Source organism: Rutilus rutilus (assembly GCF_951802725.1).
Source record: "Rutilus rutilus genome assembly, chromosome: 10".
In the NCBI taxonomy this organism is placed as follows: Eukaryota; Metazoa; Chordata; class Actinopteri; order Cypriniformes; family Leuciscidae; genus Rutilus; species Rutilus rutilus.
The window spans coordinates 16,954,674-16,973,261 of NC_140215.1; the positions used below are offsets into that span (position 1 = coordinate 16,954,674).

An 18,588-nucleotide genomic window follows, 5' to 3' on the forward strand; every position below is an offset into this window, starting at 1 on the left:
GGACTGAGTGTATGTTGCAAGAGTGGACTGGGCATACAATTTAGGTCACGTAATAACTTGTCCACTTGTCCTCTTGTTACCTTATTTTGCTCTTGGCAACTCTTGCAGACTAGCAGCATTAATACAAGAATGATGAGTTGACAAAAGTATCCTCAGCATTCTGCAGGGGACACGTGATGAATGTTTCCATGGGCAAGCCCACTAACATGACAAAGTGCTACAAGCTGAGAAAGAGAAGGTCAAATAGTTGTATTGGTCTTTAGCTTATTGTTCATGTATTTGCTTAATATTGATGTTTAATCTAACACAGTCAGATGAAACATTTAAGCAGATAAATGTTTAAAATATGCTTATTTATTTATGGACTGGTGAGTGTACAGAAATACACAGGGTTTTTATATACTCTTCTTCTCTTTTTTTTTCCACAGTGATTGATTAGTTGACTAAATGAGTTTCTTTGCTGCTATGCCAACAAACTTATGGCTGGAAGCATTATGGGATACTCTGGTTTTTGTTGGCCAAGCATCTCTGTAATGTCTAGTCCAATAACATTTACAGCAGCAGAGGCAGACAGAGATGTGTATCTATTGTCTTGTGTGTGCCTTGGTGCCCTAGGCGAGAAAAGACACACACACACACACACACACACACACACACACACACACACACAGTATATATATGTCTCAAGTTCAGTACATATGCGAGACATGTTTGTCTCATGGTACACTTTTCATCTAGCATTCCAAAGTTCAAATCCCAACCTAATATATAACTTTTTTAATAATCCAAGCACACTTGCAACTTGAACTTGACAACCACTGACCACCACATATTTTTGTTCCATGAAAAAGAGCAGCTCTGACATTTTTATAATAACTCTGTGGCGTGTTGGAGTGACATGAGGGTGATGATGACAGAATTTTCAGTATGCCTATAAAGCAAGTGGTGTGCGAAAGGTGCAAATAGTTGAGCACCTTAGAAAAACTACTTTTTATCGTGCAGCTTAAGTTTTAAGTTTAAGATAAGATGTAATAAAGGAAAGTGTTACAACTAAATAAACATTTTTTTAGGCTTATTAGCAAATAATTATGATTTTTTTTTTAAATAATAAAATTAAATATTCTTTAACTATTTACAACTTTAATTCTCCTTACTTGGACAAGAAAACACTAGGGTTCATGAACAAGCATATTTTGGGTATGTACTTGAAAGAAGGTTTGAAAGAAGCATTATAATTCATTTAAAATATGTAAAAATTCTTCTAATTTTATGTGCCATATACACCAGGAAAGATTAGGCAAATTGTAGCTCAAAGAAGTATGCCAACATGTTAATGATAAGCTCCAAAAGACCTGTTATTTAAGTTAAATAATTTTCATAGCATTTATTTTTAGCATTTATGTTTCTGCATTATGTTATATTTTTTATGCTAGTAAGTGGTGCTAAAACTTGTGCTGTGGAGTATTGCAGACCAGGTGTGGTTGGGCGCTCTGTGCCAGAAAGACCAGGGCCACTTTTTAGTTGCATTCTGCATTTGGGAACCGATGTGAATGGGCATGACGTCTGTGTGTGTATAAAACTCCTTTGTGTCCATCTCACTCTGACCGTCACTTTAATATTTTTCTCTTGTACTTGACACACAATACCAGGGAAGTCATTTCACTGGAGGCTGTCAGAGCACATTTACTGACCTGTCGCTCTGAGCCTGTGAAATGCTGCTGAAAAGAAGACCTTGATGTGTCCAATTTTGCTGAAAACACTTTCAGAACTTTATGGCATTTACCAGTTCTCTGTAGTTTGACAAAAATCGAATTCTCCTTATTATTCATATTCGTATTCTTATTCTTCTGTGCATTTCTGTTCAAATTAATGTTTGAAAAACTGCCCACAAATGTTATGCTCTGGCTAAAAGCAAGAGATTACTGCAAAACCAGAGATATGGTCATTAGTTAATTGACTTTGGTAATATTATTCCTAAAAGACCCCATCAATGATATGACAGATGTAATGTGTTTGTGTCTTAATGTATTTCCTGTTGTAACAGGAAAGAGAAAGACTGTACAGTACATTTCAAGTGTGTTTGTTTATTTTGACAACTTTTATGATTATGCTAGAATATAGATGACCTCAGAGCTAACAGACATGATCTACAAGCCACAAGCACAGAGAATGTGTCATTTCCATGGTCATGTTAGCTTTTGAAGGAGTTTTTCTTTTTCTCTCTTCCTCTCAGATCAACGAAGACACATCCAGGTCCCGTTGTTCATCTGAGTGACAGTCCAAAAGATGAGGGAAAGGTGAGGAATGCATTTCTTTTTTTCCCCTCTCTCTCTCATTTTTCTATTGAATCAAGAGCTCAAAACTTTTTTAACAACTAAGAACTAGTGAGCACAAAGCCTTCCCATTATGGAAAAAAAAATACATTAGTGTTCTTTAGCATGACTGCTGGAGTTCTTTATAAAAGGTACTTTGCATGCGTTGGCACAGTTCTGACTCATTAACACTCATCAGGATACACACACACGCACGCATACACTTGTAATGCGACCTGATGTTCACCCCAACTACTGGTGTTAACATCTTGAATTGAGGATGCATGCTAAGCATCTCTCACATGCACTCAAATTCACAATCGTTTAAAGGAACGTTCATGCAAAAACGACAATTTTATCATCAAATACTCACCCTCATGTTTTTCGACTCTGTATGACTTTCTTTCTTCCATGGAACAAAATAGGAGATGTTAGACAGAAACTCTGAGCAGTGGATAATGGATAATGATTTCCAAGCTCCAAAAAGGACAAAAATCAAAGCACAAGAGACTATTGCACTATATTTTAAGTCTACTGAAGCCATAGGTCTTTTGGTGCTTTACAGTATAATTCACCGTCCACTTTTCAAGGTATGGAAAAGAACAGCTTGGACATTCTGCCTCACATCTCTTGTGCTTCCTAGAAGAACATAAGACAAGATGAACATAATACAGGGATAGAACGACACAGGGTCACACATTTCTGGGTTAACTATTCCTTTAAAGCATTTCCTGATCTGCAATCTCCAGGAGGAGGTATGGCATTTTGGAGTGGGTACTGCAAGGTCATCTTCCAAGAAAAGAATCGGAGAAGATCGCCGTGGTTACATGCTGCTGTAGTCACAGAAGATCAGATGCATTGTGGGAATTGATACGGACGAGTTTGGGGGACCGATAAGGTTTTGGAAAAGGATACAAAGCAGAAAATATGCTGTAGCACAGACAATATTAGAGGTGGAGACAGTCCAATGTCTGATTGATAGGATGCAGAAGTTGAATCTGAATTTGGATTAAAGGAAGAACTGTTAAAATGTGATAATTTATTTTCCTTTCATTCAAATTCATACTCATGAACTAGTGGGAGACAATTCTGAAAAGCAGTATTTTTGCCCAACACACGTTCTGCCAATGTTTGTGACAGCAAGAGGATTCCCAGTATCAAGCAAGGGTCTGTTTTGATCTGCGCTTGCTTCTTCATGTCCAGCTAAATAATAAATATGCCCAATCACCAGTGTGTCAGTTCTGTTCGAAATCAAAACAGCCAAAAAGCTCTTGACATTTGTAACACACTATTTCCACTATTTATTGCCATCCATTTGGGATTTATAGACTCTCTCTCTCTTTCTCTCTCTCTCTCTCTCTGTCCCTCAGTTGTTGATAGGTTTTGAGAGCGGTACAATAGTAATGTGGGACCTGAGGGTCAAAAGAGCTGACTTCAGGATATACTATGATGAGGTGAGTGTCAAGTGTTTATCACTTCTTTTTTGCTAAAATAAATATGTACAGTACTGTTCAAATGTTTGGGGGTTGGTAAGAAAAGATTATGAAAGAAGTTTAATATGATAATATTACAATTTAAAATCTAATTTTATTCCTGTGATGGCATTTATTATTCAACTTTCTATTCATCAATGAATCCTGAAAAACATGTATCTACAAGAAACAACTCTATATATAAATAATGTTTTTCTATATAATTTCATAAAGTTTTTACAGTACATACAGTGTTTATGTATGCGCATACAGTACACACATACTCTGTTTGATTTTTACATTCATATTATTTGTTGCGTCTCAGTCTCTGTGTGTGTGTGTTTGTGTGTGTGCGCATCTGTGACCCACAAGCTCCGGTGTATCATCTTGTTATTATCCAGCCCTCAGCAAAAAACAAGACAAACAAAAATAAATTGGAGAAGGAACAAAAAACCGAGGCTATATAAATAAAAAATGACGTCTCTCTCGCTCTCCATTGTCCAAGTAAATTTACTTTTGGTACAAAGCACTTGGCTCATCTGCTCATTTTTTCCCCCACATTGTTGCTGATTTACAACAACACTGAGCACAAGTCACTTTTCTGATTTAATTTCCCGCCTTGTGCCATGTGGATGTGTTTAGCATAATCACTGCTTGGCACACAACTTTATCTTCCTTCTGAAACAGGAACTGCCTCCTGCAGCCAGCTGCTCGCATTCATCCTTCCAAAACATGTTTCAATCACAGCGCCCCTTGGCTCACAGCGGCACGCACAAAACCTTCCAAAAACTCGCCCTTTTCTCCTTCCAGCCCTTTACTGCGGGTTTCAGTTCGGTGACGGCACCCTCTGATCATCTGTCAGCGCTGCCTGTGCGGAGGGAGTCTCAGGCACCGTCGCTCGGCAAGCGTTTGTCAGAGTGGGTAAATGGAAATGTCTAGGGGTCTGCTAATTGCTGCTTTAGATGCCCGCCTGGTATGCACACGTGTGTGGAAAAATGTACTTTAAATAGAAAGCATTTTGAACGAGGGAGTGAGGAAAGAAGCGAGTTACTGGGAATGAGACAAAAGACACAAAAGGACACGTTAGTTAATGTTGAAAGGAAATGGATTAGATTTGGAAAGATACAAAACTCTCTTTCCCTCTCATTCATTTAAAGTATACTAAACATCACCCTCATACACTTTAAACCCCTTTCATACACACTCCCAACTAACATCAAATAAATCTGACGCCAATATCATTTCACTTGTTATTTACTGTGTGACATTAGCGAGTAGATGAGTGGAGATCAGGCTGCTTTGATGGTGGAGTAATTACTGATATCGGATTATTGACTCTTAGATGGATGAAGGTCAGAGAGAGAGAGAGAGAGAGACTTTCACAAGCAGGAACTATTAGTCATGTCTTCAGTTCTCTAATTTATGGAGCCAAATTGAGGATGCACACATTTCGTTCTCCCTCTTTTCACTTCTCTGACTGTTTTCTATTGTTACTTCTCTGTCTTTTTCCCCCAGTAAGATTTTTTTTTTATTGATTTTGACAGAAGTCTCTTATGTTCACTGATGTTCACTGATTTGATAAAAAAATACAGTAAAAACATAATATTGTGAAACATTATTATGACCGCCGCTAGCATAGCTAGCGAAAGCGGTCATATAGGGATTGTCAAAGTTTTTTTTTTCTTTTTTTTTCCGTCATCTACTGAATTTTTCGTCAACGATACCAGGGACACCGAAACACCGGGGAACATGAAATTTGGTGGGCATGTAGCCCCACTAGACTTTTACGGAAAAATTTCGTTTGGTCCCCGGGGGCCACTCCCCCTCCGCGCTGGCCCCCCCCCCCAAACCCAAAAAATTCAGTTTTTCCTAAATAACTACCTGAACCGTGGCACCGAGGATGAAGACATTTTTATGGTATGTTGGTCTTAAGGGCCCACATCAACCTAGCCCATAATCACTCATTAGTGATTTGCGCCCCTTCCCATAAAAAATGAAAATGCAATATTATTCTGCTTTAATCGCCCCTATCTTCAGTTGAGATGTTCAGAACTGCACCATATTTCATGTGTATGATTAACTTGACATCCTCTGGGGGTATGCTAAGTTTCATAGAATTTCATCCATGGGGGGGTATAAAATAAATTCATTTATGTGCACATTTAGTGACTGTACACTCATCGGCCTGTAGATGGTGCTGTTGAGCGAAGGGTTGCTGGTTTAGGATGATACTGTCACACACACACATGCAGGAATACAAACAAACGCAAGCATGCACACACACTGACATCCACACGCACAGACACACACACACACACACAAACACACGCGCACACACATGTACGCACGCATACATACACGCACAGACACACACAGACACACACATACACAAACACACACACATACACACACACACAGACAGACAAGCACATACTACTACTTTTTTTAGGTATCAGCCATATACCCGATTTACCAATACCCAATGTGTTATGCTTGGGCAGTATACTAATGAGGTGGGTGGGACATGTTTCATGCCATGTTAGATCACATCCTGAGAGTCTACGCTTTCAGAAAATATATAGTTTATATAGTTGAATCAGTTTTCTCTTCATGGTACAGACCAAAATGTATTATGTGTACACTTTCTTCACCTAAATCCATAAAATCCCATTAATTTCAATGGGACATTTACTTAAGTGTTCTACTAGGTACAGTGGGAATGAGTTTAATTTTGTTTTGTTTTTTGTTTAAAAAGCTGTTTGTTGTTACCAATGTAGCATGAAAAAGACTTGCTTGAACACAATACGTGTGTTTTTGAAACTCATTTTTATAATACATTATGTAGGGAAAACCACTGTTATGAATGTGACATTTTCACATTACGGATGTTAAGTGTCTAAACTAATGACTTTTGATATAAAACTTAAATAGTAATAGCAAATAATTACAAAACTCTAAATTATCCATGATCCACAGGAATACTCCAGACAGTCTTTTAAAATATACAACTTATATACATAAACACGCAATACAGCCAAATTGCTCCACGTCATTTATTTTTGTGGAAAGCCAGTGCAGGCCTGAGCGGCGGTCATATTTTGTACCGCCATGCGGTACATCTAGTTATAACTTGAAATAACTGTTTTCTATCCTAACATGTTTTAAAATGTAATTTATTCCAGTGATGCAAAGCTGAATTTTCAGCATCATTACTCCAGTCTTCTACATGATCCTTCAAAAATAATTCTAATCATTTGGTGCTCAAGAAGAATTGTTCACATTATTATATAACTTGTTCCACTTATATATATACACACACACATACTATGCAGTTCTTAGAGGTTTATTTTTAAACCTCCTTTTTTATCATTTGTGATCACTTTCGTCCTTATTTCCTGTCCTCTCACAAAGGCCACAAATAAACAGTATGAAATAAATGAGTTGTATTATAATCTGGGCATACTTTTAAATGTTCATTAATGCAATCCTGCTCGCTTCTCTATTCTCTCTGTCAGGCCATTCACTCTGTAAGCTGGCATCACGAGGGGCGGCAGTTCATGTGCAGTCATTCGGACGGCAGTCTGAGCATGTGGAATATGAGAAACACAGCCAAACCTTTTCAAGTCACCTTCCCTCATGGTGGGTACACACATAAAGCATGTTTTTTTTTTCAACATATTAATAATAATCTTATTCAAAGCTGGTTCACTGTTGTTTATTTTAAACATTTAAACCTTTTAATGAGCTTCATTAAATTTAAGGATAGGTGCATATCTATGAATTTTTACTGAAACAAGGCTGAAACATGTAACAATTACAGTCATGCTCTGTATAAATTATATATTTTTTAAAGAAATGAATAGGCCTGGACAAATAAAAAAGCATTGACCTCCAATTACCATATGATAATTTTTATGGTGTTTAAAATTACAATTCACAATTACGGTTTCAGTTGCATTTTTGCTATAATGTAATATGTGATAGGCCTATTAGTTAGAAAAAAATGTTGCTTGTGTATCATCCTTTATATACTATACCTAATGAGGACATACCATAGACTTACATAGACCATATAATTACTGCATTTATATAAAGCCATTTATATTTACAACATACTAACCTTAACCCACACCCAAATTGTGAACATGCACATGCAATATATTAAAAGAAAGAACAGAGCCTCTGCCTTTTATCTTAGCTTAATGCATTATTTTTATCAACACTTGAATGTAGGTAAGTTTCATTAAAAAAAGCAATGTTTTGAAACAAAAATCTTGTTTTTGTCAAAGACTACAATTCCCCGTGCCGCGTAGCAGTGAAAATTCCTTCAATGGCAGGGAACTGTTGTGTCATAAATTATGGAAAATTCCATCAATGGTGGGAAAAGAATTAAAACAAGACTTTTTGAATTAGTAGATTAAAAAAAATTTGTTTTATGAATTTTTTTCCCGAATAAGGATGTCCTCAATTCAAGGCTTGGCTCACTTCTGGGGCCACATTTTGATCCCAAAGTATAGCTAAGTAAACCCACAGGGACAGTTAAAGACCCATCTTCCATGACTCACCATCTATTAGTGAAATCTGACTCTGACGTAGTCAGCAAACACACCCCCTCACCAGGTGTGTTCATTATGGAGGATGATTCAGTGTGTGGGTTTGCAGTGTGTATTTGTGTGTGCAAGTTTGATTTGACAGGAAATAAGTGATTCACTCTCAATCTTTGCTGCTATGTTTGGGGTCCTGGCCTTGAGCTCAGTGGTTATATAAAGATGAACACACTCGCACTGGGAAAAGTGTTTTATTAATCAGAAAGTTCTCGACATAAACGTAAGAAAGGTTTAGGTGAAAATGTAATGCATTTAAAACTTAACATTTTGTCTGTTTTGTTTTTTTCAGGCAAGACTCAGAGAGACGGTAGAAAAGAGTCATGTAAACCCATTCTCAAGGTCGAATACAAGACCTCCAGAAACAGGTAAGAGAACACACAAAAAAGTCACACCAGTAGCAAACTGTGACTCTTGCAACAAGCCTTGCCCCCCTCACCCCTAGCTTACCGTGTCCTCTTCTATAGTACTGCACAAGTTACCTTTGATAAGAAATGCAACAATTAATCAGCACAGTGAGTTTGAGAGTTATTACCAAAATAAAACAATGTAATAAAATGTAATAAAATGCAAATCCTCATTACAAATAATTGCATCACACAGTCGGTGTGTGCAGTTTAGCAGAATATGGTCGGGTTGAAAAACATATGACACTAAACCAACTAAATTTAATGTAAGCCGTATCATGACAACACTCAGACCAAAGCAAATTAGTGACAGACACTTCTGCGTCATAGACTGTTAACAGTGATTGTGGCATTTTGGAATCCACCACCACAAACAATCAATGTTGATAATAAATAATATCATTAGAATGGCTCATTTGCCGATTAAATGTTTGAAACAGACTGTAATAAACTTCTGATTTGGGGAAAAAATTTGTTAGCAATGATGTCCTACTCACTAACATTACTTGCATTTTCCATAGCGAATAGCGCTAGCTATTTTATCAGTGTTTTTTCCCCCCAACTGTGTTCCCCACAGTGGGCGGAACTTGTCATAAAGTTAGTGATAACAAGCCCCACCCATTTAGAGGGACGCTATGATTGGTCAGTTAGTCTCTCATTTATTTGCTATTGCTTGGCCCTCTGTAATTTCATAGCTGGACCACCAATCACAGAACTGAAAGCATTTGGTGGACGAATCCTAATAGGGAGAAAATGGACGCAACACAAACTGAATAGGCAGATTTGAAGGGTTTATTTCCTCAAAAAGATTTAGATGTTTAGTGTCAATTTATGAATTCCTGAAATAACATTAGAATGGATGGCATTTTATTAAAAAGTTTTTACTTTTTAAACTATCATTTAAACGTTTGTAAATATATATGACGGTTCCACTCTGAGACTAATGGTTCATTCCATTTACCTCGAAAGAGGGATGTCGGGGCCTGGAATGACAGTAGACAACAATATGTTACTACTGTTTCACTATGGTTGATTGTGCTAAGCAGTCATATTGGATTCTGAATTCGGGGTTGTTGTGGTTCCCCAGAGTTTCCCAGTCTCAACTCTAGGTTGAGGGGGGCGTTCCAGTTAAAAGTTCCTACTGGGGACCAGGAATTTCCCTTCTCCGAGGATAAATGGAATGCAACACAAAACACAGCTAATGAATTATGGGAAATGCAGTCTTGAGTGTTTTGGATTAATTTAATCCTGCTATTTGCTTGCGATAGATGTGCCACTCAAGAACCATTACTGCTGTTTTATCTTGTCACAAAACAATTCAAGTTTACTGCCTGTTTTTATAAACGCCTGTTTTCCTCGGGAGATGCAAAACATAATTTGAAGAAACTTCCATCTTTGATTGTTTGTTTTTTTCCCCGTCTGTTCAAAGAAGTGGTCATAAGTGGTCGCCTCAGTTTTAATGATATTTTAAATTAGTTTGGCTGTAATGTTGTTTTTCCCCTTTTGTTTCTTCCTATTTTGCATAGAGACTGAATATTTCAGGGTTGTGAATAAGACTTTAAATTGAAACAATGCAACATATTGAGAGGACCTTCGAAGTCAAAGCAAGGTTGTTTTGTGTGGCATGAAAGTCTCCTTCCAATAAGATAGAAGCTATGGGTCTTGACATGATGAATAATTAATTTCAGACAGACAAAATTAGGTTTTTCATTTACACTTTTACATTTTTCTGTCTTCCAGTAGTGAAGCCTTTGTAGTCTTTTCCGGAGGGCTTTCGTATGATAAGGCAGGACGGAGACCCACCCTAACCATCATGCATGGCAAAGCCATCACAGTGTTAGAGATGGACTATCCAATAGTGGACTTCATGGTGCTCTGTGACACTCCCTATATCAACGGTGAGTATGCTGAGCGCTTCAGTCTCCTGTCTTCCATATCAGTTGTCTTGTTCTTGGGGGAACATTTAATTGGACTGAGTAAACTTAAGTTTTTGTTCTTTGTCTCATTGTAGACCTAATCCATTGTTGTTAAAAGAGAGTGGAGAGGAGATTCATTTAAGTGAATCAATTGATTCATTCTGACCGTTTCTAATAAACCAGTTCAAACATCTGATTCACACAGTAGTTTGTATCATCACACAGTAGAGTTCCTGTTCTTCTACTTTTTTGAAATATGTATTTATTTAAATACTATTAATTGTACTGTTTTAGCTGTTATTAAGTTTTAGTTGTATTTCAATTTTTTTTTTGCATTTGTTCAAGTTTGATGTCATCACCTTAACTATTTTTCGTTTTCTACGAAAACTACGTTTTTACACCTGGCTCGTTTGAAAGTTTGTTTCTAAACCTGATGCATTTTCTCCTTTAGTTCGGTTCGTTTATGCATATATGAACTTGGCAATCGCGCTCGGATCTGTACCAAAACAATCACTTTGAGATCGCCTGAATCAGGTGGTCTCTGTCCGAATGAAAAAAATGAACTCTGAATCCGACCCAACGGACCAATGATGAACCAAGTGGTCATAATTCATACCGGGGAATGGATTATATAGAAAAGCAGCAGTGTCTGATTCTGTGAGTGAGCACATTAGTTATCGCAGTTGAATACCAAAAGAGCGCCTCTTCATCTTAAAATGTTGAGCAATTGCTCTTCTCCGTGCATTGCAAGAATGCTGTCCCGACGAAGCCTTCATTCCCGCTCTAACTGCATTATGAATTTTATATATATCTTTATTAGTGTATGAATACACTACCGTTCAAAAGTTTTAGTTTGGTAAAGATTTTTTTATGTTTTAGAAATAATCTCTTCTGCTCACCAAGGTTGCATTAAAGGCTCACAGTAAAATAGTTTTTTGATTCCCACAGAAATATTAAGAAATGTTTATTGAACGCCAAATCTGAATAGAAGGATTTTTAAAGGATCATGTGACACTCAATACTGAAGTAATGACTGCTGACATTTCAGCTTTGTGATTACAGGAATACATTTTAAAAATTCATTTTAAAATATATTGAAATAGACAACAGGCTATTTAAATTGTAATAAAATTTCTTCTTTTTTATTTTATTTTTTATTCACATTCTTGGTGAGTATAAGAGACACTTTTGAACAGTAGTGTAAATGCATTGTAAATCGATTCCATATTATCTTTAGAAACAAACAGCTTAAACGAATAACTCGTTTGTAAATCTGACATCAGTAAGGGGAAATGCTACATAAGAATTGATTCTAAATGGTTTGAGGAGTGACATCTTTGGCTCTGTTCAGTCAAGGGGAAAGAAAGAGTCGCTATATCCGTCTCTCTCTCTCTTGGCAGGCAAAGCCCTGTCAAGTACATATACACATATACACACATGCACAGAATTTGTTACCCAGAATACAACAGAAAAGAAACAGCAAGCATCCACCAAATGTGAAGTGATTTCAATTGTTACCCATTTTTATCTTCCTTTCTCCCTGCTTGTCTCCCTGCTACTCTCTGCTTGTTTGTTCACTCTAACCAACACACATTGTACATTATACATTGTACATTATACATCTTCATGACCATTACAGTTTTTATAAAAGAGAACATGAGAATCATGTATCATTAGGATTCCACTGTGTCTCCAGAGCTTAATTGTTACACACAAATACACAACAAGATGTCACCTTGTCACCAGTTTTCCCTTACAAAGATTAAAGCTGAAGTGTGTAATTTCTACACCACCAGAATAAATAAAATTGCAAAAATAACGAATTTTAAAGTGAAATTTGAAGTTCTATCATCTTTATCATCTATTTATTACAGGGATATTTCACCCAAAAAAATCTAATTCTGTCATTTATAATGAAAACCTGTATGACTGACTTCTGTGGAACATAAATATTTATAATATAATTAATTTAAAAATTAAAACATATTTTTATATCAGTTTTTCATTCAATGAAAGTCAATGGGGTCCAGTCTTGTACTATATTACTTCTCCTATAAATTAAGTAATATCCATACATCTAGAGTATTGAATCTATTCTTGTGCTGTCATTGTCTAGAATTCATAGATGGTGATTTGTTGAGATGTGTTTGTGTTGACAGAGGTCCAGGAGCCGTATGCGGTGGTGGTTCTGCTGGAGAAAGATTTCGTTGTGGTCGATTTAACCCAGAGCAAGTGAGCAATCTCATCTTTCTCTTTCCACTATCATACTCACACACTTCCTGCCATGTGTGTGTGTCTGAATGATGTAACTCAATGTGATGTACTCCAACAACACCTCACACTAGTACTTCCACCAGAGGCAACATCGCTCAACACTCAATAAATATTGTGTGTGTGTGTTATTTTAAAGATGGTTTGTGAAAAAGGGTTTAAATCTGAGTTTGTGTGGGTGTGTGTTTATCTGTTAAGGGTAAATATCATGGAGTTGTCACTCATAAACATCCATCAAATGAGTCATTATTAAGAACAAGATCCAAGGTCAGCCTGACACTCGTACACAGACACACACCGACTGGCCGTTTGTCTCTTTTAGAGACTTTGGCAGTTTGACATCAAATGTTTTCTCTGCTTTAAGGCCATTTCTTCACAAAGACACAGTGCAGGAACAAACAAACTGTGGCATTCAAACCTTCTCAGAACCAGACAGTCATCTATATATTCCATTAAATTAGCCATAAATAAATGTATATTTTTTATTTTATATATATATATATATATATATATATATATATATATAAGAATATATTAATAATAATATATTCTTAATTTTTTATTCTTTTTTGAGTAATATAGTTCAGTTGCATAAATGTAGTTCAGTGGCTTCAATATAGTACTCGTGGGAGTCAGTACCTGGTAGCCCACATAGAGTTGCCCACAGGGCACTTTCTATAAATAGCCTCAGTTTCTTTTATCTTGATAACACTCATTCTTATGTATTTCAAATTTGTAGCCCTGCAGATCATTTGATCCCCTTCAGGTAGCTGTCACTTAAGGTTGGAGACCCTGATGTATTCTGTTTACGCTTGCCTGTAGCAACGTAATGCACATTAATACAGAAGTCAGTCAGTTAATGTGCGGGCACAGATGCGTTTATGGATATAGGCTATTTTATGAAATTTTGAATGTGATATATTCCAATCAGACTTCAGAGAAATCTTCTGTTTAATAAATACCTGTTGTTCATTTATAAATCTCTCTCTCCTTTAGTTTTCCTATCTTTGAGAACCCATACCCCATGGACGTCCATGAGTCTCCAGTCACGTGCACTGCTTACTTTGCTGACTGTCCCCCCGACATCATACCCGTGCTTTACTCCATAGGAGCCAAACACAAAAAGACCGGCTATAGTCACAAGGTTTGTCAAAGTTCTAAGCTAATTTACAATGTTTTTTTTTTTTGAGTTTCTCGATTTCCATTGTAACATCATCTATTATTTTTTAATTTTTTTTATATATTTTTTGTGTTCAGGAGTGGCCGGTCAGTGGTGGCACATGGACGGTCGGTTCGCAGACGTATCCAGAGATTATCGTTACAGGGTAAGTGAATTTGTGTGTGCTTTATGTTTTCAACATGCATCTGTGGCTGAAAGCTCAGAAACAAGGCTAAATGTCAGTATCATGTATCATATTAAGTATTATTTTATTGATTATTTCTGGTATTGCATGCTTACACCTTAGAATAAGCCACAGTTTAAGTTTGGGGTCAGTAAAATGTTTAATGTTTTTTAAAGAAGTCTCTTTAGCTCACCTAGGTGGCATTTATTTGATCAAATTATTATAATTTTTTTCAGGATTAGCATTAAAGGTGCATTGCGCAACTTTTCATGTTAAAAATACCCGTTTTCTAACCCATACATGCTTAAACAATTGCCAGATGGGCTGACTGAGCCCTTCTCTGATCACTGCGATTGCCTCTATAATCCTGTACAGTAAAATAAATAAGAGGGATTCGGGTCGGAATCTGAGACTGGGCGTGACGTCATGCGCGTTCACGGCACGCTCATATGTCTGGCAGGTTTGTGATTGTGTATGCGCCGACGCCGCCATTCTCCGTAGAAAATGGATTCTAAGAGACCGGCTTGTAGTTCATTTCAAACACCAACGCAAACTCCACGTAAGATAAAAAAAAAAAGAGAACTTTTGTCTAGTGCAACCAAAAGGTCCAAATTGGAGTCAGACAGGCGTCGGGGTAAGACGAGACTCGAGAGTAAACATAGGGAAGGCTTTCAACAAATGGAGAGATCTCCGGTCTGCTCTAGGGCTCAAACGGGATCCTCAGTTGGCTTTTTTCTTGATAAAAAGGTAAGATATATCCCATTCTCTAATGTCTGATACGGCCAATAATGACAATAAATGACGATCCATAAAATGTGTAATGCTTTAGCGTAAGCTAGATAAATGTACAATCGGAATAGGTTTTACTAACTTACCATTGTCAGTGATCAGGTTCAGAATGATTGTGATATAAAATGCTGATATATAAGTTAGATACTTAGACACAAATTTTGAGCAAATTACTGCTTAATTACGATGTATTGCTATTGGAATATGCTACTTAGCTGATCAATAAAACAGGCTAAACCCCCGCAAATCTTCGGCGGATTAGCCTGTTTGGCTTTTATGGTAACGTCATAGTGCCACTTGATTGTTTATTACCTTGAGACATTTGGGTGTACTTTGTTGACCGACTGTGTATGGTATGGTATCATGATTACAATTTTGAGCTTTTACAAAGTTATAACTTATATTGTTCATGAACGTGTTTCCATAATAATAGTCATAAGTGGATACAGTAAACACATAACACAGTTCAACATGGAGATAGATGGGAATAAAAAACGAAGTTTTCTACTACCCCCATTTTTTCCCTCACACATAAGTGTGTTATTTACTCAATTGCCTTTCCTTTCACATATTTTAAATTACTTGCAGATTTAAAACTTTATTACCTCTGAAGACATTATGATTGTAAACAAAAGATTTGTGCGGCTGATGCTCCTTGGGTTATGACCAGCTCGAGCTCGTGCAAGCGTGCGTGTGCATGTGGTCCGTGAGCGTGCACACCTCTGGTTGCAGTTTCGCTTGCCGCCAGAGGGGGCGTAGTTCTGCGAAAACTCAGACTCTCGCGCAATGCACCTTTAATTTGAAATATATACATATATATATATTTTTACAACAATGTAAATATCTTTACTTCCACTTTTGATACATTTTATATATTTGTGCTGAAAAAAATATATTTCTTAAAAAAATATCCTTATTGACCACAAACTTTTGAACGGTAGGCTAGTATATATTACAAATTGATTTAACAAAACATGTCAGTTTTACCATTACAGCTAAACTTGAAGGTATTTGAGCAGTATGCTTTATATGCTACTTTTGAAATATTGTTGCATAAAATTATTGGAAACTGTAATGATTTAGTCTTTATTTGACAATTTTTTTTTGTGTGTGTGACATGTCTTATGTATTCAGTTACCAAAGAATCATTCCTGATAAAAAAATTTGTACATACATTTGAAACTTAGGCATTGGAATAAAAAAATAGACAGCAATCTGTAGCATTTAAAGGTACATTATGTAACTTTTTTCAGAATTAACAAAATGTAAATAACGAGTCAATACATCATCAGTCCTTCTTCCAAAACGTGTTTTTGTCTTACCCTGATTCACTATGGTAAGCCTATTATAAGGTTTAGATTTTAGACCTGCTGGGATGGTTTTCATCGGAAATTCAATGTTGCTCCATGGTTGACATGGGGCATGCTATATCTCAAACCTCTGGGGAATCACCCATTTAAAAAAAAGAGGAGAGTCTGCTGGCAAAAAGAGAATATGACAGAGCTCGCAATAAAACAAGGATCAACATTAGCTTTGCTTGGCTTTTCGGAGATGGTGAGGACTATAAGGAATTTGAAATGTTTTAAAAGTGACGTGGAGATGGCATTTTTATTACTCAACAGGTGATTAAGGTATTTTATTGAAAACATAAATTGCCATATGTAGTGCCATGTCTATTAATGGGTATAGCTACAGGAACGTCTTCAGCTAGTCAGCTTGAGATCCTTTCCATCTAAATTGGTTATATTTATTAAGCATAGTAGTGAATGCGGATGCATATGGTTATCCTGCTTCTCATAAAGCAGAGTCACGCAGGGCTGGAGCACAAATCAATGTTCTTCCGCTAAACGCATACAGTTTTGTTTTTGAACTGCTATAGGGTTAACTGTCAACTGATGTTATGATTTCATATGTTTATGTCATCTAAAGGCTTCTTAATGAAAGTAGTAAAATCTATGTGCTCCCTTTTTATTATTTTTTTGAAAGCATAATCTTTATCTTTAGTAGTTTCAGAAGTTGTGTTGTGCAGGTATAACAAATGAACAAATCGGCCCACACAAGGTGACTCTTCAAAATAGTTTGACACCCCTGTCTCAGAAAGTGAAACTTTCCACCCACACATGGAGGTCATTTATAGAATTTTTATTTGCTTGAAAACTCTGGATTGATTTTGTTTTTGTACTTCTGAAGCATGCATTGATTGCGTTTTTTTCACTTGAAGTCAGTGATGTCTAAATGTGCCTCCTGCTTGGCTCTCATTGGTAAATGTATCGCACTTCTCCGCTTTAATTCAATAGTGCTATTGACCCTGCCTGTTGTTCTCTCTGCCTCTTTTTCCCTCCTGTTTCCATAGCTGTCATTGCCTGCTTCCTCTTAAGCGATTTAACACATACACTCATTCGCTCATACGATCACTCTTTGTCCTTCCTCTTTGCTGTCCCCCACAGACATGCAGACGGATCGATAAAGTTTTGGGATGCCACAGCGAGTAAGTGTCTTCGCTTTGAAGAGCTTGTCCCCCCCTTCAGCCTCATGCTGTTCCGTCTCATGCTTTCTTACCTCTGCCATATGATTCCTCATTTTTCATTTCATTCTTTACAATTCAAACCCAATATGACCCAAATGGACATCCAAATACCACACCTATATGTGATGGTTTCACAACCATGGGCATTACTTAAAAGAGTATTCCGGGTTCAATACAAGTTAAGCTCATTTGACAGCATTTTTGGCATAATGTTGATTACCACATCATCCCTAGATCATCCCTTGTTTACTATTAAACAAATATATTGAGGTTACAGTGAGGACAATTTTGGAGGATTTGTACAGAAATAATACGTTTATAATTTTATAAAAGAACTTTCATTAATGATTGTGTTAACTTTAGTCTGCTATTTAAGCCATGAAGCTGTTTAAATCATAATTTTACAATCAAACTAAGGTTAGAGGGTGGTGTTCTGTTGCAATAAGCTGAATATAATTTTACACAGACAAGTTTAATGTGTCATTTTTTTAACACAGATACTGTTTACGTCTTGTGGCTATACTGTTGAGAAATGTGTCTATTTTATTGTTAACAGATTGACCCCATTCACTTCCTTTGTTAAGGCCTGTTCACACCAAGAATGATAACTATAAAGATAAGTATAAAAATAACTTTATTAGCATTCACACCAATGAACAGTAACGTTCTGTTTGTTATAAGTGCGTGCTGCGGATATGTCGTCTTCTGCTTTAAATGTACAAGCTCTGATTGGCTGTCATCAGCTGAAAAAAAATTATTATGACCGCCGCTAGCGTAGCTAGCAAAAGCGGTCATATAGGGATTGTCAAAGGTTTTTTTTTTTGTTTTTTTTTTGTCAATCTACTGAATTTTCCGTCAACGATACCAGGGACACCGAAACACCGGGGAACATGAAATTTGGTGGGCATGTAGCCCCACTAGACTTTTACCGAAAAATTTCGTTTGGT

The 18,588-nt window shown here is 36.7% G+C and overlaps 1 protein-coding gene across 11 annotated transcripts in view; it reads left to right on the plus strand.

Moving 5' to 3' along the window:
• Positions 1-18,588, plus strand: part of stxbp5l (syntaxin binding protein 5L) — a 138,967-nt gene that overhangs the window by 81,085 nt on the left and 39,294 nt on the right. For all 11 annotated transcript variants that reach the window (XM_084420869.1, XM_084420874.1, XM_084420872.1 and 8 more), the window contains exons 6-14: positions 2,234-2,297; positions 3,683-3,766; positions 7,300-7,423; positions 8,681-8,756; positions 10,536-10,693; positions 12,871-12,943; positions 13,979-14,126; positions 14,240-14,307; positions 17,562-17,602. In XM_084420869.1, the coding sequence (XP_084276995.1) occupies positions 2,234-2,297; positions 3,683-3,766; positions 7,300-7,423; positions 8,681-8,756; positions 10,536-10,693; positions 12,871-12,943; positions 13,979-14,126; positions 14,240-14,307; positions 17,562-17,602 (836 nt within the window). The remainder of the gene's footprint in view (positions 1-2,233; positions 2,298-3,682; positions 3,767-7,299; positions 7,424-8,680; positions 8,757-10,535; positions 10,694-12,870; positions 12,944-13,978; positions 14,127-14,239; positions 14,308-17,561; positions 17,603-18,588) is intronic.